At 37.7% G+C, this 27,217-nt stretch overlaps 2 protein-coding genes across 3 annotated transcripts; one reads left to right on the top strand and one right to left on the bottom strand.

The window, feature by feature from the left end:
- Positions 1 to 185: 185 nt before the first annotated feature.
- LOC131854694 (coiled-coil and C2 domain-containing protein 1-like) lies at positions 186 to 13,714 on the bottom strand. 2 transcript variants are annotated; one of them, XM_059205827.1, is made up of 14 exons: positions 13,519 to 13,714; positions 12,026 to 12,242; positions 11,318 to 11,540; positions 10,674 to 10,981; positions 9,545 to 9,766; positions 9,003 to 9,094; positions 7,897 to 8,061; positions 7,162 to 7,351; positions 5,764 to 5,902; positions 5,126 to 5,359; positions 4,108 to 4,285; positions 3,346 to 3,497; positions 2,426 to 2,552; positions 186 to 1,490 (listed from the first exon to the last, which is right to left on the bottom strand). In XM_059205827.1, exons 1-14 carry the CDS (start codon positions 13,561 to 13,563, stop codon positions 1,371 to 1,373), a joined length of 2,412 nt encoding a protein of 803 aa, XP_059061810.1. In that variant the 5' UTR covers positions 13,564 to 13,714; the 3' UTR covers positions 186 to 1,370. The 2 variants fall into 2 exon arrangements, with proteins under 2 accessions (XP_059061810.1, XP_059061811.1); XM_059205828.1 differs by having other exon boundaries at positions 2,426 to 2,516.
- Positions 13,715 to 14,411: 697 nt separating this feature from the next.
- LOC131854688 (cytoplasmic dynein 1 light intermediate chain 2) lies at positions 14,412 to 25,328 on the top strand. The gene is made up of 8 exons (XM_059205820.1): positions 14,412 to 14,567; positions 14,842 to 15,032; positions 17,489 to 17,692; positions 21,421 to 21,635; positions 22,614 to 22,843; positions 23,288 to 23,399; positions 23,543 to 23,680; positions 25,092 to 25,328. Exons 1-8 carry the CDS (start codon positions 14,494 to 14,496, stop codon positions 25,326 to 25,328), a joined length of 1,401 nt encoding a protein of 466 aa, XP_059061803.1. The 5' UTR covers positions 14,412 to 14,493.
- The last annotated feature ends 1,889 nt before the right edge of the window (positions 25,329 to 27,217 follow it).

Raw genomic sequence — 27,217 nt, 5'->3', positions numbered from 1 at the left:
ATATTACAAGAAAATATTTAATAATATATAAAATCACAATACGTCTTGTTGAATGAAGTACTAATATTATTTTATACAGATTATATACATACAAAAAGAAATTGACACATATTTAAAAATAAGTAAAATATTTTATTTTATAAATCAAAATTATACATTTATGTTTATATATATATATTATTTATCCATAATTATTACAACCAATTAATTTATATAATTTTTACATTTTTACTATTTTTTTCTTGTGAGTATATAAATACCCAATACATATAGATATAACCTATAAATTATATAATATTATTTCATAATACACCTTTTTATTACAATTTTTTGGTTATTTTTAATTAATTACTAAGCATAAGGCAAAGAGGCGTTCCGGTGTAGGCTGTATGGATTTCATCCTTATTATGGGTTATTTATATTTCAGATTCGTCTAACGAATAAGTATATGATATATTTACAATATACAATATCGCATATAAGCATAAAAAATTAATTGAAATAAAAAAAACGCGAATTTGACTGCAAGTTCTAAACTTAGTAAGTCATATTTAAAATCTTTAATTTATATTTTTTTATTATTATTATGCGAATATATATACAAAAATTGTGTTTCCGATTAATTTGGAAGCGTAATATGAGCTTTGCTGCGACTTATGGAAATGATACATACTCAGGAATTATGAGTCACTTAAGCTTATGTCTTAATACCTTGTGCTCTTATTAAATGCCCTCACAGACTCATCAACACATACAGACCCGATCGATCATGTACGAAATTGTGTCTTGCTCAGCTAAAGGTCTCAAACTTCTTGGATAATTGCAAATCAGGGGCTTCATTATATAACACAGTTGCATTCGTTACACAGTTGAATCAGAAATTGAAAATATTGCGATTATGCATAACCCTGACAGTTGCAGTTGCAAACGTTACAACTGAGTTTATCAAGTGTTAAGCGGTTCGTAGAGAACATTACAAGCAAGTTTAATAGTGGAACTGTTTTACATTAAATTTGGCGCACAGATAGACTTTATTCTAATATATTATAGGTACTGTCTGACCCGCGCAAATTCGCCTGCATCACACTTATTTGACATACATAATTATATTTCGTCCAACTTGTAAGTAGTAATATAGCTTATACATCAGACTACACATAGGTTATAATTTATAATGATATTATACATAATCTATATATACATAATATATATATAAGCTATATTACTGTAAAGTTTCATCAAAATCCGTTTAGAAGTTTTTGAGTGCGTAACAAACATACATCCATGAATACTCACAATCTTTCGTGTTTAAATATTAGTAAGATGACCTTATTCCACAGACAGTAAATACCATGTCGAATGCAGCGCGATTAGTTGTCTATGACCAGCCACCTGTGAGTGGTGTCCACAACCTGAGGCTGCAGCAGTGGTGTGCGGACCCTCAGTTTCACCTCCAGTGAGCCACCAGCAGGCCTTCTTCCATCCATCAGCTATGGAAATTTAGTTATATTAATCTATACATATAAATAAAATTGGAGTGTGTGTTTGTAATATTGAAATAACCGTTTTTTATTACATGCATATGAATATAAATAAGATGCATATACCAAAATAACATTTTTCTACAAGTTTTGTCTATCTGTCTGTTTGTTCCGGCTAATCTCTGAAATGGCTGCACCGATTTTGATGGGACTTTTATTGGCAAGCAATTCACACAGCGCCATCTAGTTCCAAGTTAAGCTAGCTAAAGCTTGTGTTATGGGTACTAGATAACTGATACAAATACATAGATATATTTTTATTCGTAAATACATATATATTATACATAGAAAACACCCAGATCAAACAATCATACTCATGAATACAAATGTTTGTCCCGTGCGAGGAATCGAACCCGCGACCATCGGAAGTAAGGCGGTGTGGTAAACCGCTAGACCACCGAGGTATCTACAGTATTTCACTATGCGTTATAGATAGCATAGGGAAACTAGAATTCAGTAATAATTGTTTAAGAACACAACGAAACTAGAAAAGAGGTTTGGAAAATGACGCCACTTTTTTGTGACAATGAAGTAGGTACCAGCAGTGAGTGAAATGGACTTCCGCAAAATGATACCTTATTCGATAAAATTGCGTAAATTTGCAAAACTTTACAGCAATATTTATCAGTAATGTGTAGGTTTTTAGAACATACTTTGATAGTGCACTAGGATATGAATCATATAATAAAATTACAATTGAAATATATCATTGAAAGAACAATAAGTATATACTTATTGTTCTTTCAATATCATGGATATGTACTGTGTACTTATTGTAAGTCTTTTAATTTACGTGATACGTATTTTGTCATTTTCATCAATTACCAGTAATTTTCGGGCAATATAATGACATTATTATTATTGTAATGTATAAAAAATCTCACCGGATATGAGTCGTGGAGGGTGACGGCCGCCTCGAGCGGCGCCAGCTTGACGGCCAGCGAGCCCAGCAGCCGGTCGCTGCGGAACCAGCCGCTGCAACACAACGCCGCGTCAATACACCCGCCGCAACTGTCAGAGACCACACACTACCCAGCTACACTACACCACTCTACAGTCTTATTAGTATGTTAGTCACAATTCATGCACTAAGTGTAAAAGGAGTGGAACTCTCTACCAGCGTCTATTTTTCCTGCCTCTTACAACAGTGGGTCTTTCAAGTCAAGAGTTATTTAGAGAGGCATTATTTGAGCTTGCGTGTAACAGCTTAGACCACATCATCACTTAACATCAGGTGAGATTGCGGTCAAACGCGTTCAAATTTTAATATAAAAAAAATAATAAAAAGCTAGTTTTTTTACAAGCTGAAATTTACTGAGAAAGTCGTAACAGTCATTTCAGTAGCGTATGAGAATGGGTATCAAAATTTACAATTAATACCGAAGGATATACTAGAATTACCATTAAATAAATTCATAACACACTAAACTGGGAATGGCAATAATTCACGCACAGGATTTTCACTTAATGTTAGACATAGACACCTACATAATAGCACAATATAATGAAACTGGTTTTTAAAAATAAATTCAGTTGAGTTTCTTGCTATTTCTTCAATTAAATCTATATACTGAACTGGATGGTAGAGAAAAATATTAATATTAATACAAAACAATTTGACGTTCATAAGCGGCTAAAATGTCCTACACGAATCCATGATTTTCGATTTGATTTGAGTTACTGAATATTTGCGGTCATGCTAATTGTACATACTAATTGTAGCGGAATGAAACAAAATAATATACTTCCATTAAGTAGTGAAAGATTCAAGGATTTATGTGGCTAAAGGATCTTGTACACTCACCCTCTGGCGTATATCTCGAATTTGATGGCGTGTCGCTTGAACACCCTAAGGCAGGGCCTCGCTCCGCGACTGATGCTGAGCGGGAACACCGCGTCGTACTGCGGACTGTTGGTGTCCTTCACCAGCGAAGTGCGATCGGATACAGGCGCGTCCTGCAACAAACCTTCCATTTAGTTATGTTGGGGGGCAATTTGATTACAAAGTCTGTAAGATCAGTCCACATTGCTACCAATCTCCTTTCCATCCGAAATGGGATTGTTAGTAATGTGGACTGATCTTATTGCTAGCAATGTACCAGGTTGATCTCCACGTGGTTCCCTCTGGAAACCATCGTGGTAAATTTGTCACGATGGGCTAACAGACCTGATCTGATTCCGCTTCGGTCCATTTATACTAGATTTTGATGCCAAATATAACGAAAAAGAAAATTTTTAAATAATCTATTTGTCACTAAATTAACATAGTATTTTTTATTAAAATTATTTGAATTTCAGCTTTTCATTATATGCTTTAAAAGATATAAACTATTGTACCAAAAACCACGGTCTACGATGAGAAATTATTAATAACCAACCATTCCCGCGGTTTCATCCGCGTTGAATTTCAATAAAAAATATAGACTATATGTCATTCTGATGCATGAGCTATATTTTTGTAAAGTTTCATCAAAATCCGTTCAGTAGTTTTTGCGTGAAAGAGTAACAAACATCCATACTTACAAACTTTCGAGTTTATAATATTATTAAGATTAAGATTGCGTACCTGTGGGTATGGGAACTCAAATTTGACGTAAGTGTCCACTTCTTTTGGGTTGGGTACGTTGTACGCAATACCGCGGACAATTGTCAACTCTAAATCGTTCTCGTTAAGATCCGTATTGCACTGCACCATGGAGAACTGCCGCGACTCGTAGTGGAACTTTGGTGGCTTTGAATCTAGACTGAAATGTTAATTAATGTTATTATTTACAGAATTTACTCAGTTTGTGCACAGTCGTCAGCTTGAGTACCTTTGTGTCCCTTTATTTGCATGTCAGCCAACATGTTCTACAATTGTATGTTGTCTACAATAGTAATAAGGCCGCCTAGAGAGTGCGTAGCGATTTCTATGTTGATTATCGCATGCCTCTTACTTGTTACACTGTAATTATTTATATAAAAAAAAAATATATTAAAAAGAGCAACACACAAGTTTCTTGCTCATTCTTCTTGTGATGAATCTGCATTCCGAATGAGTGGTAGAATCAAAATATGACTATTCAAAAGTGCTTGTAATGAGTTTATTTGAATAAAGATTATTTCTATTTCTATTTTCTTTTGGTATTTATATACATGTGTACCTTAAGTATTTATATCAGTTGTCTCCATAACACAAAATCTGCTTAGTTTGGGACTGCATGGTGTTGTGTGAATTATCCAGGGTTGTGTGAATTATTATAGTTACAGGTTGTCATACTTCTCAGAAATTATAAAAAATTTTGATGAAATAGGTCTGTGAATAGGTTGTTATCTATTTCTATACCCTTAATTATATGGGTGGCCACCATAAATTTATTTTTCTTAGTTGGACAATATTATTATTTTCATTTTTTAAGATGTGGCATTAAAAATAACACTTCCACCGCTCCATAAGTCCTTCCGCGTGTTTGGAGTGCCATCTGCACTACTGCTGCTACTGCCTACCGTCCAGTAAAGCTGTAAAGGCCAGCTGCGGCCAACAGCATTAGAATAGTCCGAAAAATAGTCCGAAATCCGTCAGCTTGTTTACCATAAAAACTCACCCTTTTGCGACTATGACAACATCCAGATCCTGTTTGACAGTGAGCGCGAGGTGTTCGTATCTGTTGGCCTCTGCTATGTTCCCCATCGCCCGGTTGTGATCGCGGTTGTCGAGGCATATCTTGAGCTGCGAGGTGAGCTGGTGCTGTAATCGACTCAGCACGTTGTCGTCCTCCGCGTCGATGGTGGGCGTCTCGTCCGACGGGCCGCAGTCCTCCGTTGATACTACGTCGAATCTAATAGATAAACAGTTAGAGACAGATTAGACTAGTCATTCCCAGAGTGGGGCCCACGCGACACATGGGAGCATTTTGATTATTAAGGGGGTCAATACGAAAATGGACTCGATACAGCCCATTTAAATGCAATACTAGATTTCAGCGTGAAATTTAATGAAAAAAGCAGATTCTGAAATAACTGATTATCATTGACAATCGTTATTTGAATTAGGCGCGCAATTAATTATTTTTATGATACAACATACAAAAATACGTACAATCCTAAATTTTCACCCTTCTATCATCAACCCCTATTTTTTTATAGCGTTATTCACTTATATGGCAAAACAACGTTTGACGGGACAGCTAGTATATACAATATATATGAAGCTAAATTTATAATCAACTAAAGTTATACTCACGTATGTTCAATATTTTCTTTGGCTTTCGGCGGCAGTGGTAATGACTTCAGATCAACAATAAGTCCGCCTTTTGCCGCCTCGATCATTGAATCGAATCCCTTCGCGGCTCTTAGGTACTCTTTTGCATGCTCGATATCGCCTGTAGATAAAAAAAAATCTTATATATAAAATTCTCGTGTCACAGTTTTCGTTCCTATACTCGTCCGAAATGGCTTGACCGATTCATGAAATTTTGTGAGCGTATTGAGTAGGTCTGAGAACTTGCCAACATCTATTTTTCATCCCCCTAAATGTTAGGGGTAGTCCGCCCCTAATTTTTTTATTTTATCTTAAGGCAAAACAACGTTTGCCGGGACAACTAGTAATTTTATAAATTACTGCTTCACTGCTTTGCTTGTAATTCTAGACATAGTAGATCTAGATGCATTGCAACTATTACACTAGACATGTCCGAGTATGTATAGACAATGGCAGATTGAATATACAGCTATTCAAACTTTAATTTGACTTTATATAATCGTTTTCATGACCCGAGAATAAGTAATTTATCATCATACATATATAAATTGATAAGCAAAGTTTTCTGAAGTTAGCGAGATTCGAAATCATGACCTATGAGCTCTCAGTTAGTGGTAGTAAACCACTAGGCCACGGTGCTCTCAATTAGATAGATACTAACTGACCCCGAAGACGTTGTTTTGCCATATAAATTATAATCGCCATTAAAAAATAGGGGTTGGTGATAGAATTGTGAAAATTTAGGGTTGTATTAATTTTTAATAACACTATATAAAAAAAATAACAAAAAACGTTAGGGATGGACAACCCTTATCTACTTAGGGGTATGAAAAATAGACAGTAGTCGATTCTCGGACCTACTGAATATGCATATAAAATTTCACAAAAATTGGTCAAGTATTTCATAGGAGTATCTATTATTGTGACACGAGAATTTTGCATGTAAGATAACTAAAAAGATTATTATTTGTTGTATATTATGATATTGAAATTATTAATAAATAAATTCAATATTGTCATTACAGTAAATATTTCAAGTATCCTTGACTTTACACAAACGACTGATTAAACACCAACACTTAATCATTGTAAATTGAAACCGGAACTTTCCCATTAATACTAGACAATTTGTCTATGGTTAATCGTATTTAAAGCAATTTCCTTTCTAATTATGTTAGAAACACTAGCATAAACAATAAGATACGCCTTGACAGATATAGCCAGTCAACCATCATCGTAGTATGAAAAAAGGTAGACAAACCATGGTGTTTACAATTACAAACACCATGGGTTGATGGCAAAATGTAAATCATCATCATTCCCACATCCATCCATCTATTACTTAAATATGATATCATAAAAATATCAAATTGTACTTACCACTCTTCTTAGCTTTAATGGCTGCCTCTTTGAACTGCTTCTGTCGATGTAGCAGCAATGCTAGCTGCTTGTCGTAACGGGAGGGCGGCGTGGGGGCCTGTGAGGGGGCGGCGCGGGGCGCGGGCAGGGTGGACGGGGCGGGGGAGGGGGAGGGGGAGGGGGAGAGGGACGCGGCAGCCGCCGGTTGACCCTGTAAACAAGATTTTAAACGATATAAAAAAACCCGCAATATGTAACACAAATGGAGCTTGTAGAACTGTGTAACTCGGTGTTTCCCAACGTGGAGCCCACGCTCTCACAGGGGGAAATTTGATTGTTAAGGGGGGCAATTCAAAATGGACGCTATATTAAAATTATATGGAATGTGAATTTCAATGTTTCATATATTATATTATACATTATGTATGTTATATGGATGATAATGGAATGGTACACCCGCCTGCGCTACGGTTTACGCTTGCGCACCAGTGGAGGATGATAAGATGAACATGACGGCAGGTCAGTTACCCATCATGGTAAATTCACCATGAATTTATCTAATTGGATTCCAGGGGGAACCGCGTGGAAGTGAACCTGACATGGGGTTATTAGCCCACATTACTAGCAATCCCCCCTGTCCATAGTGTTATGTACATAGGCGACGGTAACCACTTGCCATCTCGTGGGTACTCAGTTTTTTCTTTAATTCCAGTTGCATTACAAAAATATGTTCTAATATAAGTATTTGTCACTCACATGTCCGGGCAAGGCGCCGTATCCAGCAGGTGTGGGTAGTTCATCAGCGGGCAGCGGTCTGCCGGCGGCGTGCAACCGGATCGCTTCCACGTACTGTTTCACTATACGACCCATACGCCTGGCCTTAGACGAGTTACCCTCTTCTTTCGCTTTGGCTTCTAGTTGCTAAAATATCACATAACTCGAGATTCAGAAACGTCATAAATCATTTTAGATATACAGGGAATAGTCAGTAATGGATTTTGTTGCATTGATGATAATGAAATGGTGCACCCGCCTGCGCGGTGGAGGATGATAAGGTGAGCATGAGGTTAGGTCAGTTAGCCCATCGTGACAAATTCACCATGAACTTATCAAAATAGCTTCCAGGGGGAACCGCATGGAGCTCAACCTGCCATGGTACCATGCTAGGGGTGGTCCACATTACTAACAATCCCCTTCCCCCAGTAATGGGAACTAGTGACGTGACATGGTATAGACCTAACAATGGGAACAGATCTAACAATGGGACCTCCCATTGTTAGATCTATACCATGTCACGTCAACCTCATAAATTTCTGCTGAATATAGATCCTAGCGACATCACTGGTCTAGGGGTTTAGCACACCGCTTAACTTCTGATGTTCGCGTGTTGGATTCCACGATACAAACATTTGTATTCATGAGTATGACTGTATATTAGTCTGGATGTATTTGCAAAAAATGGGCTATTATATTATTATATACTGGGCCCAACTTTCTGTTGCGTACTGCTACACCGACCACGGCAATATACTTGTCCTGCCTGCTACGTCAACAAGGTACAGGACATTGTCGACTACATATGAACCAGGGGTAACCTGTCATTGAGGGTGATGCAGCTGGAATCGAGTCACAACGCGAGTTTCAAGGCGTTTGTGTACCGGGTCCCGACCAAAATGCTGCCCGCCTTCATGAAGAAGGACTACTGGCAGAAGGGTATCGGCACTTCCATATCAGATGGCCGTCATCAGTGCCATTACCACAGAGACAATTTCATACATATACATATGTATTATTGTTAGTCTATAAGGTATTTATATCATGGGCATTAGTAGCCTGAATGAAATAAATAAATAAAAAAATACCTGAAAAGCAGCAAGCCTCTGCTTTAGCGCCTCTTCCATTGTGGACGCGGTAATCAAACCACCCTCCGTGGTAGGCGGTGTTGGTTGTGGTTCTGTAGAAATAATGATTGTCATGATCAATAAAAAAGAGAATTGGCATCATAAATCACTAAAGATATCTAATTGGATTCAAGGCTACAAAAGCACCATACTGAATTATTTTAAATGCTCTTACTAAACTTAATAGATTTGACTGTACTATGATATACAGGCAGTCAGGACAAAACAAAAATTATAGATAAACTGCTATATATATGACGGCCTCGGTGGTCTTTACTTCCGATGATCGCGGGTTCGATTCATCGCACTGTACCAACATTTCTATTCATGAGTATCATTCTTTGTAGCGGTCTGGGTTTTGTCTATGTATATTATGCATGTATTAAAAAAAAATATCTAAGTATTCATACGATTTGTTTAGTACCCATAACACAAGCTCTACTTACCTTGGGACTAGATGGTGTTGTGTGAATTGTCTGGGGAAAAAAATGTTACGTACTCACCTGTGGAGTTCTGTACATGATCTTCCTCTTTCTGTTGTGATTTAAACGCAGTGGCTATCATCTCTACTGTCGGCAGCTCGCTTAGGTCCATCTCCTGTCCAGATTTGTATGCATCCACCACTACATCAAATTGTTTTACTACTTTCAAATATTCCAGTGCCATAGTTTTGTCGCCGGCGTGTTTAGATGCTAATGCAGCGGCTTTGAACTCCTCTTTACGTTCTGCAAGAGAATATGATGGACTAAGAACATTTCTAAATTATTAAAAATTTGTAATGTGAAAACCTTATGTGCTATTTATGTATATACCGATAAATGTCGCTTAACATCAGAAGGGGATGGGGATGAATTCCGTATCGATGGCGGGCGATGCGATGGTAAAATGTCGAACAATTCTTCAGAACACAGTCCGTGGTATATTCGGTATATTAGGAACACATAGCGATGCGAAAGTCTCGCGTCCAGCTAAGTGTTTTAAGCATTCGAACGCAGTTTTTTTTATGGATGATAATGGAATGGTGCACCCGCCTGCGCTAACGGTTTACGCTGGCGGGGCACCAGTGGAGGATGATAAGATGAACATAAGGAACCATCGTGACAAATTCACTAGGAATTTATCACGATGGTTTCCAGGAGGAACCGTGTAGAGGTCGACCTAACGTGGTACATTGCTAGCAATGGGGATTACTAGTTCCCATTACTAACAATTCCCTTCTCCCCACTAACGCTGTGTTTTTTTTTTTGTGGATAATAATGGAATGGTGCACCCGCCTACGCTAACGGTTTACGCTGGCGGGGCACCAGTGGAGGATGATAAGATGAACATGAGGACAGGTTAGTTAGCCTATCGTGACAAATTCACTAGGAATTTATCACGACGGTTTCCAGGGGGAATCGCGTGGAGGTCAACCTGACATGGTACATTGCTAGCAATGGGGTTATCAATCCACATTACTAACAATCCCCTTCCCCTTTCTAACGCTGTGTAAGTGATTTAGACTAGACCACACTACACGGTGTGGTGACCACACCAGAACCGTCTCATCATCATATCATCATCCCTAAAAAGGCTTAAAATAAAATACAATTTCCACTATGCTGCAATCAAGTAAACAGAAAAATCACTTACTTAATATTACTAGTAGCCCTTGCTGTTTTTCAGGATCTACTTCTTCAGTTGGAGGTGGCGGAGGAGGTTGTTTAGGTTCTGGGAGACTCGGGAGTTCCTCGGGTTCTGCTTCTGGAATACTAGGAGGTTCAGGATCAGGAACAGGGTCAGGAGGAGGGGCTGGCTCTACTTGAGGTTGGGGAAAAGGCGCAGACTCAGACGCTGGTTTTCCGAGACTAACTGGAGGAGGTATATCTTCATCTTTGATCGGTTTTCCAGCTTTTGCCTGTTTTAGTAGGTCATTAAGAGTTTTCAAACCACGACCAAATCTGAAAAAAATTCCAGATAATTAAAAATTAAATGAAAATGTACTGTACTTATTGCATTTCACTTTCAGTTTTCCATATAATCAAAAATATTTATATAATAATGGAGGCAAACAAGCTTTACTTTTTGCTTTGTTTCCGTATTTTCCTCTTTTTTGTTAACTTCAGTATCTAGTAGAGTCAATAAATTCAATCAGAGCAATGATTTTGGCGGGCTATTTACGCATAGATAGCTAATGTAAGGAGTACAGAATCGTAGATAGCTAATGTACAGAGTCCAGAATTTATTATATGTATAGTAAAAAAATCATAGAAAAGATTAACTGATGAGCTACTCACCTCCTTGCTTTGCTACTTTCTCCTTTTTCTTTAGCGGTCTTTTCTGCTAAAACATAATTTGAAATCCGCTCCTGCAACAAACTAACTGTGCTGTTCTGTCCAGTGACAGTGCCTGGGGGTGCGGGTGCAGGCCGGCTGGTGCGGGGAGGAGGGGCTGGCGCCTCGTCATCTTCTACAGACAGTGCCTGGAGTTCATTGAGAAGGTCTGGATCATCATCATCGTCTGTAATACAATAATCATTATCAACATACAAAATCGGGTTTTCACAATAGTAATAGCGAGTATAAAACAGAGAATTTGTCCCCTAAAAAAAGTATTTTCTACAACTTACTGACGCAACTATTATGTCTGATGATGAAGCACCAATACAATGAAAAGATGAAGAAGGATGAAGGATGAAGCACCAAAAACATGAAGATAAATCAAGCCAATAGGTTCTTAATGAATTTGCATCAGTACTTTACCAGATTTAACAGATAAATAAATTAGTTTGATAGCTATAAAACTACTGTATAAATCAAAAACTGTTTTAATCAAGTTTATTCTAGTAACCACTACACTAAAAGCTATTCTATGTATTGAAGAAATCTCCTACATAATTTTTACAAAACATAGAATAGCTCTTAGTGTAGGGGTTACTAGAATAAACTTGATTAAAACAAATATTCATTTAGTAAAAGATAAATTTCAGTAACCAAGGTCCATACCAGAGCCATCATCCTCATCAGAAGGGATATCTTTTAAACTTGCTGCTATCATTGCATCTAAGTTAGTAGCTGGTACAGCAGCAGGCTTCCTCGGACGTGATGGTCTTCCCCCTCCTCCGCTGATTGCTGCTAGTTCTGCTTCAAGGTCCATATCATCATCGGACAGATCCATTTGTTCATCGTCCCCATCATCTACATCCATATCCAGAAGACCAAACTGGAAGACAGATTTTAAGATACAATGGGAGGTTGTAGAGAACATGGTTGTTTCTAACTAGAACACTACTTTAACATTGCCCTAGTTGAATAATATGAAATATATATATATATATAAATCACAGTAAAACCCTTTATCAAAATCTATTGGGATGTTTAAAGAAGAAGAGAATTAGACAAACTATATAGAAGTAGAAGATTAAACATTTGAGACTTTCGTTTTATGTAGGAGCATAATAGACAACCAAAAAGAATGCATATATGATTAAAACTAGAATAGTTGTAATGAGTAAATAAACGGCCTGATACTGGGAGGGCCTATGTAGCAATTGCTTATAGTCCTGCTACAATTGATTGCAATTTGGATATTATATGAAATAAAAAATGTAGGATTCCACATTAAAAATTTTGTCAACCAGGTTCCTAATTCTTACTTAGCTTATTATGAAAAATATTACAAGCAAAGTATAAAGCATTTATATAAATCTGTGTTAAAGTATAATCCCTTCTAAAATATAATAATTATTATATGTTACTTTTTCATTTTTCTTATTAAGGCGACAAAATAAAAAATATTCATTAATGTAGGGCATTTTAGTAGCTTATAAACTTCAAGTTTTCAGTACAGCAATTCAATTGAGAAGAATTAGCAAGAAACTCAATTTAATTTCTTTTTTTTAACTTTCTTTTTTTTTTAGTTTCTTTACATTATTTAGTTGTATAGATGTCTATATCTAACATTAAGTCAAAATCCAATGTATGAACCAATAGTGGTTCATAAGTAATTGTTCTTTAAGTAATTGTATAGTGACTAATAGGCTTTGCTCAGTAAATAGGATTTAACAGATGTTTTAAATTTATTTAATGGTAATTTCAGTATATCCTTTATTATCTTCTTGTAAAATTTTATAACTATTCCCATAAAAGACCCATTGGCTTTTTCTAAATGTTACATAGGAACAGCAAGTTTGTCTTTAAATCTTGTATTAATGTTATGCATATGTCTGTAAAATACTGTTATTACTCAGTTGATTAGTATAGGAGAACAAACGGTTTTTAAACGTTTGTTTACACAAACAAATCATTTTGGTAACAGTTCATTGTTTCATAAACGAGTTTAGTACAGGTTTTTGTTTACAAAGATTTATCAGCTGATAGTGACAATGGAAATATAGTGTCGGAAACAATTCGAATTTTATATATTTAAGGCATCCTACACGAGTATCACGATCATATACAGCAAAATCCATGGTACAATAATGATATTGGTGACTCACTTGAGACAAATTTGATCTTTTCCCGGATGCAGGCTTTTTATACATCTTAATTGATGATAAATTTGATTAAAAAGTCCAATTAGAAAAATCGCACGTGAAATTATATGAAAATAAAATCAAAAATATAAACTACAGGAATTTTAAAAAATCATAACAATTCACATTAATAATATTATTATTCACTTCACTATTCATTCACAAAGAATACTATTTTGAATGAAAAGAAAATTGAAAATTATTTGAAGCAATGACAGCGGACAGTTACTGACAGCCAAGTCAATTTTCAGAGTAATTTAAAAAGTTAAGACGTAGATCGATGATCCATATAGAGGCAGGAACAAAATATTAAAAATGTCTTGAATTATTAGCAGTTGTATGCTATAATATCTGTATTTAGTAGTAGATAAATAATATACTTGAAATAAAAATCATAATAAGGAGGAAAATTTAAGTTTTTACTTTAAGTCTAAACTATTGCAAGTAGTCTAAAACATTATAACTTTGTAAAAAAAATTTAATACAAAATTTATTTTTATGTCACATTATTTTACTGGTTTTTTAAATTTATTACATGACCGATAAATTATCGAAACTGCTCCAAGTTATTAGATAATATTATAATACCCATTGTGAAAATATGTATTTGTTTTTAGTGAAGGTTTTGTAGTAGAAATCTCTGTAATATTATAAGTTAGGTAACGATTCTCGAAATATTTCTACACTTCATAGAATCTTTAAATAATTTGATAAGTCTAATTTTATTATTTTGTTATTAACTTTAAGTCAGTGAATATTTATTTATCTCAGAAAATTATTAATAGTAGAAAAAATATTTCATACATTAGTCGAATATTGTAGCTCAAATACAGCAACACATAAATCATCGCGAGCGAGAGTGACGTATGAACGGCCGAAGAAACGAAAACGAAAGAAAAGCCTTTCTGTGCCGTTGTTATCTTCTAAAATTACTGAAGAATGGAGACAAACGGCCAGGCTAATGGGCTTAAATCTAAAAAGAAAGATAATGGCGACGCAAAGGATAATTTGTGGTAATAATTCACAGTTACTTTTACGTATAGCATACAGTCCCCTTCTATGGGATCCAATGTGTCACACCTACGTGATGTCAAGCTTCATACCTGAGAAATATGTGACCTAGCTGCGACGTCTTCCCTTTGTATGTAAAGTGATAGTGAAATCCCAGTACATTATACCATCCACTGACATTTCTCCTTATTATGTGCCACGCAAAGATATTGTTCTCATTTTTTATCAGAACACGATGATGCAGTGATCGTATTGAAACTTTGAGGTCTTTCACAGGTCTTCTATCTTAGAAGAAGTTCAGAATCAAGGGAACACTAAACTACCTTCAAATAAAAATGTGTTAGTTTTGGGTGATAATGAAACAGGCAAAACCACTCTCGTAGCTAAATTACAAGGAGTTGAAGACCCAAAGAAGGGTTCTGCACTTGAATATGCATATATAGATGTAAGGGATGAATACCGAGATGGTGAGTATTATTAATTGTTTCTTACTTTCTTAATATTAACTCACAAAGTGGATTAAAATATTATTGTTCAAACCTTCATCATATAACTTCCTAAAACTTGTGTACATACATATTCAAATGAGTCACTGTAAAACAACTAATACTATATAAACATATTATTAGTATAAATAAAGAAGTAGATTTAAAAATATTGATGAATATACTTACAACAGAATGTATAGGATATAATAATAAATAATAATGATTGTTTATTTAGAACAGATAAATAAACAAAATAAATATGAAATCACATTGACTTTTAGTGATTATTATTTAAATTAGAGGTGGTCATAATACACATTTTGGTAACTCTTACTTTTAGATTATAAAATAGTATATATATTCCATTATTGGATGTACAAGACAGAGTTTTTGTCCACTTATTAATTTTGTCTTTTCTAGTAATTACATATGGGAAGATTTAAATAAAACAATAGATTTGACTTGTTATAAGTGTCTCTTTTACCCCTACATGGATAAAGATATTTTGTTTTGATGCAAAAAACAATTCACAGTTACACATACCCATTATATTTAACTTAAAAACTAAATAATATTATGTAAATAATGTGATAAGTAGATCAAATTATTTTGCATGCGGTATGGTAGATTAGGGCTGAGCTATATCTATATTAATATGTATATGTGCTATAGATATTATCACATTATGTAATATATATACCTTTAATCACAAATAAGTTATTGATTGATTGTTATAGGTGCTATTAAGAAATTTAAAATAAATTAAACTAAAATAGTGTTGTCTTTTTCTTATAATTATGACAGCCTTTGTGGGCTACTAGTATAGCACACCTTACTTTTGATGATTGCGGGTTCAATTCCTTGCATCATACATACTTTTGTATTCATTGTTATGTTCACTTGTAGCAGTCTGGGTGATTACTGTGTATATTATATAGGTATTCACAAAAGAAATGTATTTAAGTATTTTTATCAGTTCTTTAGTACCTATAACACAAACTCACCTTAAGTTGGCACTAAATGGTACACAGTGTCATCTAATGCCAAGTCCTGAGTTATTTTTATTATTTCTATATTATACAATACACAAGTGTATACTGGATTGTGTCAATCTGGTAAATGACAGTCATGGGCAAAGACCTATTATTAATATTATAACCTTATAATTATAAAAAGAACTATCATACTTATATATTTTTCATTTTATTCAAAGTATTCATATTCATTCATAATCTCCTAAATAATGGGATAAAACAGAATCAGATAATCATGACAATCTTTCTCTGGACCACTCATGGTTAACTGGTAGATAACGCTGTAAGAATTTAAGTCCGCCATTTGTACACATTATTTGTATTCTTGAAATTAGATAAATAAATTATAGTGTACATACATAAAATAATACACAAATAAATCCTATTAATAATGTATATACAAAAGTTTGTGATTATTTATTAATATGGTATTATTTGTTCTTTACACTGTTCTTGCTCTAGCTACACAGATGTATCCCAGATTAACATATAGGATATTAGCGGTATTCATACATACAACACTGCAGGATTTAGCTAGTTTAAAATACAAAAATAATCTTTGCAGAAAGCAGTGAATTAAAAGAAGTTAAATTATAATATAACCATTATGAATTATATTAATCCTTACAAAATATTATAGCTTTATGTTTCCAAGTTGATTCCCACAGTTCAGTTAGGAAGACATTTGTCTCCTTAATGATGTTGGAAGAATAAAGAGACAGTTTTAGTCATTACTAAGCTAATTAGGCCTCATTTGCATACAAAACACATGCTTGTTAGAAGTTGTTTGTACTACAATGGTAGAAATACCTTTTTTATTCTGTAACTAGCCATGTCTCATGGCTTTGTTTATGCAACACTGAACATCATCTATTTCAGTAGAATTTTCTGCTTAATAAATTAATATTTATTTTCAACTAATTCCAGAAGTGAGAGCATTTACATTTGCATGTATGTTTTTTGTCATCCTCACTAATTATACACTGATTTTGATAATTTATTTTGTAGTTGACAGTGTTTAATTAAGTGTTGGCTGTATAGTAATGTTGTCTCATTTAAAGTTAATGATTTTTTAATCTTTCTTAAAAATATTCAAGTGCTAATGATGGTATGTGTGAATAAATTCCTCCAAGAAATTTGGAAATTTGGACCTAATTTTAAGTATAGTCAATTCTATGTTTTACATTACCAATCGATAATGGAACAAATGATATGAAAATGTACTGGTCATAAGGAATTATATGTAAAAAAGCTCTAGTATTTAAGAGCTTGTTACAAATTTTTGCAACAAATTGTTATATTATTGTTAGAGAAGATACAAAAATGTTTACATTTTAAGTCGGTACTTCTAAAGACTTCATAACATTATGTATGTACTTAATTTGTTTATTGTTTCATCAGATCACACTCGACTCAGTGTATGGGTGCTGGATGGTGACCCAGGGCACACAAATCTACTCAAATTCGCCCTCAGCGAGGAAACATTCCCACACACACTGGTCGTCCTCACAGTTGCTATGACGACTCCATGGGGAATACTAGACCAGTTGCAGAGCTGGGCCTCTGTGCTCGGTGACCATATAGATAAATTGGATCTCACACCAGGTAAGTGTCATTCATCTTCAAATATACAAAAATATTTTGTCACAGTGTTTGCTTTCCAACTCCTCCGAATTGTCTTGACTGATTTTTATGAAATAGAAGATGTGTTTGATAGGTCATAGTCTACTTTTTATACCTCAAGGTAATGAGAGGGGTCTTATCTAGAAGTAATTTATATGAGAATACAACCTTTGCCTAGTCGGTCATTGGTACGTGAATGTGTACTTATCCACTAAGTCAAAATAACAGATCCCCTATTTACTTGTGATCATAGAATCCATCCTTTCTATATGGATACCTTTTTCCGCGTAACTATTTATGTTTAGTACATAATACTGGAATAGTTTTTTTTTGCATTGTTATTTTAGATGGTATACCTACATTTCTTTTTTTTAAGTGCCCTCTCTTTTTAGATGTTCTGTTTGCCCGATGGTTGACTGGGAGAAAATACCTCATGGTGTGAATTAAGTCCGCCATATGCATCTATATTTGTGTATTTGTGCATTAAAGATTTAATAAAAATAAATAATTAGACTTTGTAATTCATCTGCGCAGGTACCTCAGTCTCGCTTGCTTTCTAAGCTGTGTGTTTCTAAGTGTTAAAGTGTGAGATAAGACAGTAAAGTTATAAGATAGGCATGACATCCTAGTCTGCCGGAATGGGAACGCATGTATACCACACATACGTAGCGTGATAATTCGATGTCATAGTGCTGTTCATTAGACGACGTTTTTTAGTGGATGATAATCAAATAGTGCATATTTCTGCGCTAGCGGTTTACGCTGTCGGGGGACCACTGGACGATAAGTTGGGCATGAGGTTAGGTTAGTTAGTCCATAGTGACAAATTTATCAGGAATTTATCATGATTGTTTCTAGGGACCGCGTGGAGGTCAACCTGACATGGTACATTGCTAGCAATAGGCTAATTAGTCTACATTACTAACAATGCCCTTCATCTAAAATCACGATCACGATGGGCTTACTAACCTGACGTAAACCTGAAATAATACATAGGCCTCTCGCCTATGGATATTTTTATATTGCATGACAATGGAATCCCGTCTGCGGTAACGTTTACGCTAGTATAAGCTGGTGGGCGACCAGTGGAAGAAGGATGAGAATGAGGTCAGGTCAGTTAACCCATCGTGACAAATTCACCTGAAACTTACTACGATGTCAGGTTTCCAGGGGAACCGCCTGGAGCGGTCCTCCTGGAGCGGTCCTCCTGGAAACCTATCACGTTAGTATATTGTTAGCAATAGGATCATCAGTCCACATTACTAACAATCCCCTTCCCACCTATAAGACGAAGGTTACCACTTGTGCCGCCGACGTGTTCGCCATACATAATAATAATAATAATAATAATAATCTTTATTTGTCTCAAAAAAACTATAATGTGTAGTGTATAATTTAAAACTAATTAATGAGACAAAACGGTCTATAACTCAACGCAGTCCACCCAATCTGCTTTTATAATGTGTATTACCGCAGGCTTCTAGTATTTTCAATGCAAACGATATTGTCTTTATAAATAACTAGCTGACCCGGCAAACATTGTTTGGGCATATAATTTAAGTACTATAAATACACCAACTCGATAGCGATACCGCTATAAAAAAATGGGGGTCGGTGGTAGAAAGGTGAAAATATAGGGGTGTATGATATTTATAAAGTTATAAAAAAATTCAGATGGGACACCCCACACACTTACGGGAATAAAAATAAATAACAACCTATTCTCAAACCTAACGAATGTACATATAAAATTTCATCAAACTGACCATAGGGCAACTGTCACGAGAATTTTATATATTGTATGCCAAGAAATAAACACAAGTATTACGAATTTTACAAAATATAAATATTAGTTAATGATTCTCATATATACGTACTATGTATAATTTATATTTAGCTGTGTTTGTCGTTAAAAAGGTTTTATCAAAAGCATAACAAACTACGAAACAATTTAGTTTCATTTTTCATTTGCGGTCTCAATCTATTGGTTACGTCATTGATCAATATCTATTAGATTAAACGACGCAACGAATTTGATTATCCTGGATTGGTGGCCATTGAAGGTTTTCTTATTTCGTGGGTTTTTATTTTGTTTGTTTGGTCTTTACTTCGTCAAACTTAATGCCAATTCTATTTTTAATCAAGAGCTAAAAAACCTGGCTTTGATTCATTTCTATTTTTTAAATATGTTACATGGCATCCTTTCCTAAACTGAATTGGTTTTGATGATTCTTTTTGTCATCAATATTATTTTTTTTTATAAACGTACTGGTAGTGAAACCAAACTTAATTATCCTTAATAATATTTTCAATGTGAAAGAATTTGTTTTTTATTTTTTTCTTTCTTTAACGCTCGAATCAATTATTATGAAATTTAGCATCGCTGTATTTCTAATGAGACAGAACTAAAGGGCACTTTTTAGCCCAATAACAAAGTTGCAGGTCAAAGTTTATTTATTTATATTAATTTATACAACTATCATTACCGGCCTAATCCCAATAGTTAGTAATGACATAAGATTATGTCACTAAATTAACATATTATAAAAATATTAATGTAAACAATTTATCGATATATTAAAGTGACATATGTTTAGTTTTTAACTATGACTCACAATGTATACCAACTCGTCTGACGTAATACGTCAGACTTGTTCATTAAGGCTGCGTGTCTCCGAGCCATCTCTATATAAAACGTGCTACATTTACTATAATAACTAATTAAACTCGATGAATTTTTTTTTGTAGGATAAGGCAACTAATATTAACATGTGAAATGTTAAATCGTCTCCATACAAAACGTACTACGTTTACGACTATGATATTTTTACAATTACTAATTAAACTTCATGATTTGTCGATAGGATTATGCAACTAATATCAACGTTTCCAGCTAGCCAGATTTTCTTTAAACAGTTTGATTTAGAATTACACATAACTGAAAAACTTTATTTACATCAATAAAAGTACCCATCTCTAGCTTTCAAAAATGTTCAAGACTTTGGTATTCTAATGCATTTTTATAATAATAAAAAAAAAAACTTACGTATATTGTAACAATAGAGTAAACCGTTTCGAGTGGAATGTAAATATTTACCGCAAAATTTTGATGAGAAGTTTTGCTATAGCGCTTGAATAAGGGGAGATGCAAGATCTCTTAATAAAGATAGAACGAATACGGCAGAATACCTACATCGTAATTATATTGCGTGGACACTCTCATCTTAAGTATACGCGAATTGAATATGTAATACGATGTCTCATACACTGTAGGCATATCTTGTCTTATTTGTGTTAGTTCGTGTTTACCTATTTTAGTGGCTTTATCACTACGTTTATTCCTATCAAATATTATAAGTTGTAATGAAAATGTATGTTTAATAAGATGAAAAAAAAACTTCACTCAAAGTTCATTTTACTAATACCCCTGAACAATTCACGCAGCGCCATCTAGTCCCAAGCTAACCAGAGCTTGTGTAGTGGGTACTAGATAACTGATATTAATATATAGATTTTTTTAAAATACATACTTAATATATCTAGAAAATGCTCAGACCTATATTAACAACCATACAGATTAATACAAATATTTGTACCTTGCTAGGAATGGAACCCGCGACCATCGGACGTAAGGCGGTGTACTAAACTCTTAGACCACCGAAGCCGTTGATAAATAAATAAATTTATACAACAAATATATTTTGTTACAGAACAAAGATTACAAAGTAAAAAACACCAAGTACAGAAATGGCAGAGGTATACGGAGCCTGGCGACGAGCTGGAACCAACCGCATCATCACCAATGAAAAGATCATCGAGGAACCTTTCCGATGACCTCGAGAACGGTGATGATGATGACAACCCGTTGCCAGAAGGCGTGCTGACCACTAACCTCGGCCTCGATATAGTTGTAGTTGCTACTAAGGTGAGATTGTGCTTTACAACTTTTCACCTACTGTTACCAATGGAATGATGCACCCACCTGCACTGGCAGGAAACCAGCGAAAGAGGGCTGGATTGATGATTAAGTCAGGTCAGTTCATTAGGCCGAATTGTACAGTGATAATTTAATCACGATGGTATCTAGGGTATACTATGTGAAGGTCTGACTAGTCCCATTATATGGATATATATACAATACCCATTATATAGGTCGCCGCCAGCAAATAAACTTAATTTAAGCACTTTTGAATAGTCATAACAATTTATTTTTTATCTACCACGCGTTACGGAAAGCTCGTCTCATCACAAGAAGCCAGCTGCTCGTATGTTGCCTTTTTTGTCCTTGTAAGTTTACATGTTCATAAGTCGCCATCTTGTGCCCTGAATACAAAAACCAAAGTGATAACACATTATCATCTATTAAAAAAATTATCTACATATTCATCAACCCTGTCTCATTGAGGTAGACAGAATCGATAGAATGTAAAATGCTTCTTCCACAATTTTAATTTCTCCCCAAATATACTTTATTCATAATTATTTATTTGAGAAATCAATAACATGAAAATGCTTTAGTTTTCTCAAATAATAAATTTATCAATGAGTAACTGAGTCAGTGAGTGTTTACGGTTTAGTGGTTTACGGATAACCAAAATAATCGAAAAATATTATTATTTATTTATTTATTTATAATTGCACATGCGTATACATAAATTTACATATGATAAATTAACAATACACATGGACTCTGTTTAAAGAGTATGGCAATTTCGTAGATGACTCATTCCAATAATAAAATTATTAATATTAAGGAAGTTATCACACATATACACAAAAATAAATGTCTTAATTGTATGGCAACACCGATAACAGAAATAGCAACAGAATAAGAACGAAATTCGACATCATTACATTTATACGTAAAGGCAACACAATATTAAAACATCTGTACGGTTCACAGACTGACTACATGAGCACATTAGAAAAGGAGCACGACTACCGCGACGAACACTTCGACTTCATGCAGCAGTGGATCCGGCGGTTCTGTCTGCAGTATGGCGCGGCTCTGTTCTACAGCAGCGCCAAGGAGGACAAGAACTGCGACCTGCTGTACAAGTACTTGACGCACCGGATATACAGCCTCCCGTTCAGGACACCGGCGCTCATCGTGGAGAAGGACGCGGTTTTAATGTATGTATATATTAACATATCATTAGATTTACCAGAGGTACTTAATAAATTTATCTTCGCCTCTGAACTAGGCATCATCAGGCATTGAAAAGAGTTCAGATAAAACTTACACTAGGCTTCCAAACTCACATCAATGTCTGAAGATGCCTTATTCAGTGGTGAAACATGTTTCGCAATATAGATGTAGACACAGTTACGGTCGAAATTTGATCACCATTAGAGAAAGTCGTTTCACTGCTGTACTCTCTCTCTCTCTCTTTAAATAAAGATAACTCGTTCTCATGAAAAGAAGGAGTCTTTATTATTATCCTACGAGTTATCTTTATTAACCTACTATAGCGTTAATTAAACCATTAATAATTTGCAGACCAATAGATATCTAATACCACCTGCTTAGAAGTCAGTCAATCATATTAATTCCTAGAAAATTGACTATCTTTACAGTCCTGCTGGTTGGGATAGCATGAAGAAGATTAGTATATTATATGAAAACATGCAGTCGTGTAAACCAGATGACTACTACAGAGATGTCATTGTACAGCCTGCTATACGGAAAGTAAGTAATCTATGCGTAACTGATAATAAATTAACATTAATTAACACTGTATATGTAGATTCTATTTTTCCATAGGCCAAAATGAACTGTTATATATTATTTATGTTAATAAGGTGTGGTTAAAATATGAAATTTATGTACAGAGCGGGGCTAGCCGCGAAGCAGAGGTACAAGCGGAGGACGAGCAGGCGTTTCTGCAGCGGCAGCTCGCCGCGCTGCAGGCCGGCGCCCCCGCGCCCCGCGCTGACTCCCCGCTGCGCACGCAGCGCTCCACCTCGCAGGTACGTCCCCGCCCGCTGTACGCTGTACACTGTACACTGTACAGTACACAGCGGCAGCTCGCCGCGCTGCAGGCCGGCGCCCCCGCGCCCCGCGCTGACTCCCCGCTGCGCACGCAGCGCTCCACCTCGCAGGTACGTCCCCGCCCGCTGTACGCTGTACACTGTACACTGTACAGTACACAGCGGCAGCTCGCCGCGCTGCAGGCCGGCGCCCCCGCGCCCCGCGCTGACTCCCCGCTGCGCACGCAGCGCTCCACCTCGCAGGTACGTCCCCGCCCGCTGTACGCTGTACACTGTACACTGTACAGTACACAGCGGCAGCTCGCCGCGCTGCAGGCCGGCGCCCCCGCGCCCCGCGCTGACTCCCCGCTGCGCACGCAGCGCTCCACCTCGCAGGTACGTCCCCGCCCGCTGTACGCTGTACACTGTACACTGTACAGTACACAGCGGCAGCTCGCCGCGCTGCAGGCCGGCGCCCCCGCGCCCCGCGCTGACTCCCCGCTGCGCACGCAGCGCTCCACCTCGCAGGTACGTCCCCGCCCGCTGTACGCTGTACACTGTACACTGTACAGTACACAGCGGCAGCTCGCCGCGCTGCAGGCCGGCGCCCCCGCGCCCCGCGCTGACTCCCCGCTGCGCACGCAGCGCTCCACCTCGCAGGTACGTCCCCGCCCGCTGTACGCTGTACACTGTACACTGTACAGTACACAGCGGCAGCTCGCCGCGCTGCAGGCCGGCGCCCCCGCGCCCCGCGCTGACTCCCCGCTGCGCACGCAGCGCTCCACCTCGCAGGTACGTCCCCGCCCGCTGTACGCTGTACACTGTACACTGTACAGTACACAGCGGCAGCTCGCCGCGCTGCAGGCCGGCGCCCCCGCGCCCCGCGCTGACTCCCCGCTGCGCACGCAGCGCTCCACCTCGCAGGTACGTCCCCGCCCGCTGTACGCTGTACACTGTACACTGTACAGTACACAGCGGCAGCTCGCCGCGCTGCAGGCCGGCGCCCCCGCGCCCCGCGCTGACTCCCCGCTGCGCACGCAGCGCTCCACCTCGCAGGTACGTCCCCGCCCGCTGTACGCTGTACACTGTACACTGTACAGTACACAGCGGCAGCTCGCCGCGCTGCAGGCCGGCGCCCCCGCGCCCCGCGCTGACTCCCCGCTGCGCACGCAGCGCTCCACCTCGCAGGTACGTCCCCGCCCGCTGTACGCTGTACACTGTACACTGTACAGTACACAGCGGCAGCTCGCCGCGCTGCAGGCCGGCGGTGCCACTAAAGTGACACTAAAGTGTATTCGATTCTAATTTTAAATAAATTACCATTAATAAAATCGCTCTATTCTGTTTTTAAATTTGGAATGTCGATTAGTAGTCGGTCGTGAATAATCATTTGACATGTTGTAATTCGCAGCTGGACGGCACGAAAATGGGCATGGGCCCCGGCACGCCCGGCAACGAGGGCGTACTGGCGAACTTCTTCAACTCGCTGCTGTACAAGAAGACGGGCTCGCCGGGGGCGCGCGCCGCTGAGCCGGTGCCGGGCGCCGCCGCCGCGCGCTCCGACGCCGCCGCCGAGCTCGACCGCCTCACGCGCGCCAAGCGGCCGCCCGCCGCGCCGCTCGACCTCAACTCCTCCTCCGAGTGCTAGCGAGCGAGCCAGGTCAGTGCCCCCGCCCCCGCCCCCGCCCCCGCCCCCGCCGCCGAGCTCGACCGCCTCACGCGCGCCAAGCGACCGCCCGCCGCGCCGCTCGACCTCAACTCCTCCTCCGAGTGCTAGCGAGCGAGCCAGGTCAGTGCCCCCGCCCCCGCCCCGCCCCCGCCGCCGAGCTCGACCGCCTCACGCGCGCCAAGCGGCCGCCCGCCGCGCCGCTCGACCTCAACTCCTCCTCCGAGTGCTAGCGAGCGAGCGCGTACTGGCGAACTTCTTCAACTCGTGCCCCCGCCCCCCGCCCCGCCCCCGCCGCCGAGCTCGACCGCCTCACGCGCGCCAAGCGGCCGCCCGCCGCGCCGCTCGACCTCAACTCCTCCTCCGAGTGCTAGCGAGCGAGCCAGGTCAGTTTCACTCCCTGTGTGACACTGTGAGTCACACTTCGTCAACCCCTTCCCTGTGTGACGTCATTTATGGATGACCTACTTTTTAATTTTGTTTGCCACATAGTGAAACAATTGTTACAGTGCTGCTGTGATTTTTAATGGCAAATTTCAATGTATTTTTTCAGATATACAAGTGGCAGTCTCCTCGAGCGTGTAGCCGTGTGCTAGCAGCGCGAAGCCGCAGGGCCATAGCCGCGGGCGATGCGCCGCACGGCCTTATATTATAAAGTAATACATTGCTGGCTTGTACTTTACGTGGACGCGTCCGTGTACGCACATGCGGCGTCGGTAAGCGTTTATTTATTTCAATCGGATCGTTCCGTTGCCTGCTTCGATGTCTCGACGCGATATGCCTTTGAGATTCTCCCCGTGTGGCGTTCATTGCGGATTTTCTCAACACGTACTTCGTTTGTTCCCTTTCTGAGGGCGTGTCCGCAGCGTTAAAATCTAATGAAAGATATAGCCATTAATTGCGGAGTATACGCTCTTATGTTATTTTTTTGTTAGATTTTGACGCTGTAGATTTACCTAGAATGTCTAATACATACAAATTGTATAACACATAATGGAGTTGATTCTCTAAACGTATCTCTAAAACTAAATTGATAGCTTAGCAAAGGTAATATTTTATAGTCGACCCTGAACTTAAAGTGGAATACAATAAAAAAAATGTTAATACTGGTACTTAGTGTAATGATTTTGCTATGATATCGAATTGAATTTTTAGTTTTCGACATAGGTTTATGGAATAGCTCTAATAATCGACCACAACGTCTAATATGTGTATATTTGTAAGTGAATATAACTAATATTTTTAATTTATACTACAAAAAAAGTGCAATCAAAGACAAAGGGATCAAATGTTAGTAAACCGCTCTCGTATATGACTGACTCAATTAACGGATAGTATTATAAATCGGGTGCCTGCGCTTGATATCCACCACTGCAAATTTACGGCTTTAGAATACGAGCAACAGTTTTCTAATGTTTATAGATATATTTCTATTCCTGAAACAAATTATATAATAAATAATTAATGCACACAGACTGTTGTTTTGTCAGTCAAATAAGAGATTGTTCAGCCAATAGAACGGGTGCATTATTGAACCCTAATGCGTTCTCCATTCGCAGTGTGATTATGTTATATTTATACAAAATAATAGATTTATATTTTAATGTAATTGGATAGGGTACGGGGCATTTCGTGTGGCAGCTTGATTTGTATATTTTATGTTTTAGTGTTTAATGATTATCGGCACCAGACTAACATTGGCCGGGTTATAAATGAAGATGTTATATATAGAATATGTTTACATCAATTCTTTAACCAGTAACATTAAATTTCTATAATAACTTTTGTATATTGTATAGCTTTAGAATAAACAGGTAAGATCACTTATGATATCCATTCTGTATTAGAAACGATAATTACATTTAAAATAG

The sequence above is a fragment of the Achroia grisella genome, unplaced genomic scaffold, assembly GCF_030625045.1.
Source record: "Achroia grisella isolate CSIRO2021 unplaced genomic scaffold, CSIRO_AGI_Agris_v1 utg1244, whole genome shotgun sequence".
Classification (NCBI taxonomy): domain Eukaryota; kingdom Metazoa; phylum Arthropoda; class Insecta; order Lepidoptera; family Pyralidae; genus Achroia; species Achroia grisella.
This window is presented reverse-complemented; position numbering and strand designations above follow the sequence as displayed.

Coding starts and splice junctions, on each gene's coding strand:
- LOC131854694 (XM_059205827.1), bottom strand. CDS start 13,563: ATGTATAAAAAGCCTGCATCCGGGAAAAGATCAAATTTGTCTCAA. Junction 5,360..5,763: donor AAAGAAAATATTGAACATAC/GTGAGTATAACT, acceptor TTTATCTATTAG/ATTCGACGTAGTATCAACGG. Junction 3,498..4,107: donor TTGAGTTCCCATACCCACAG/GTACGCAATCTT, acceptor GGTTTGTTGCAG/GACGCGCCTGTATCCGATCG.
- LOC131854688 (XM_059205820.1), top strand. CDS start 14,494: ATGGAGACAAACGGCCAGGCTAATGGGCTTAAATCTAAAAAGAAAGAT. Junction 15,033..17,488: donor AAGGGATGAATACCGAGATG/GTGAGTATTATT, acceptor TTGTTTCATCAG/ATCACACTCGACTCAGTGTA. Junction 22,844..23,287: donor GAGAAGGACGCGGTTTTAAT/GTATGTATATAT, acceptor CTATCTTTACAG/TCCTGCTGGTTGGGATAGCA.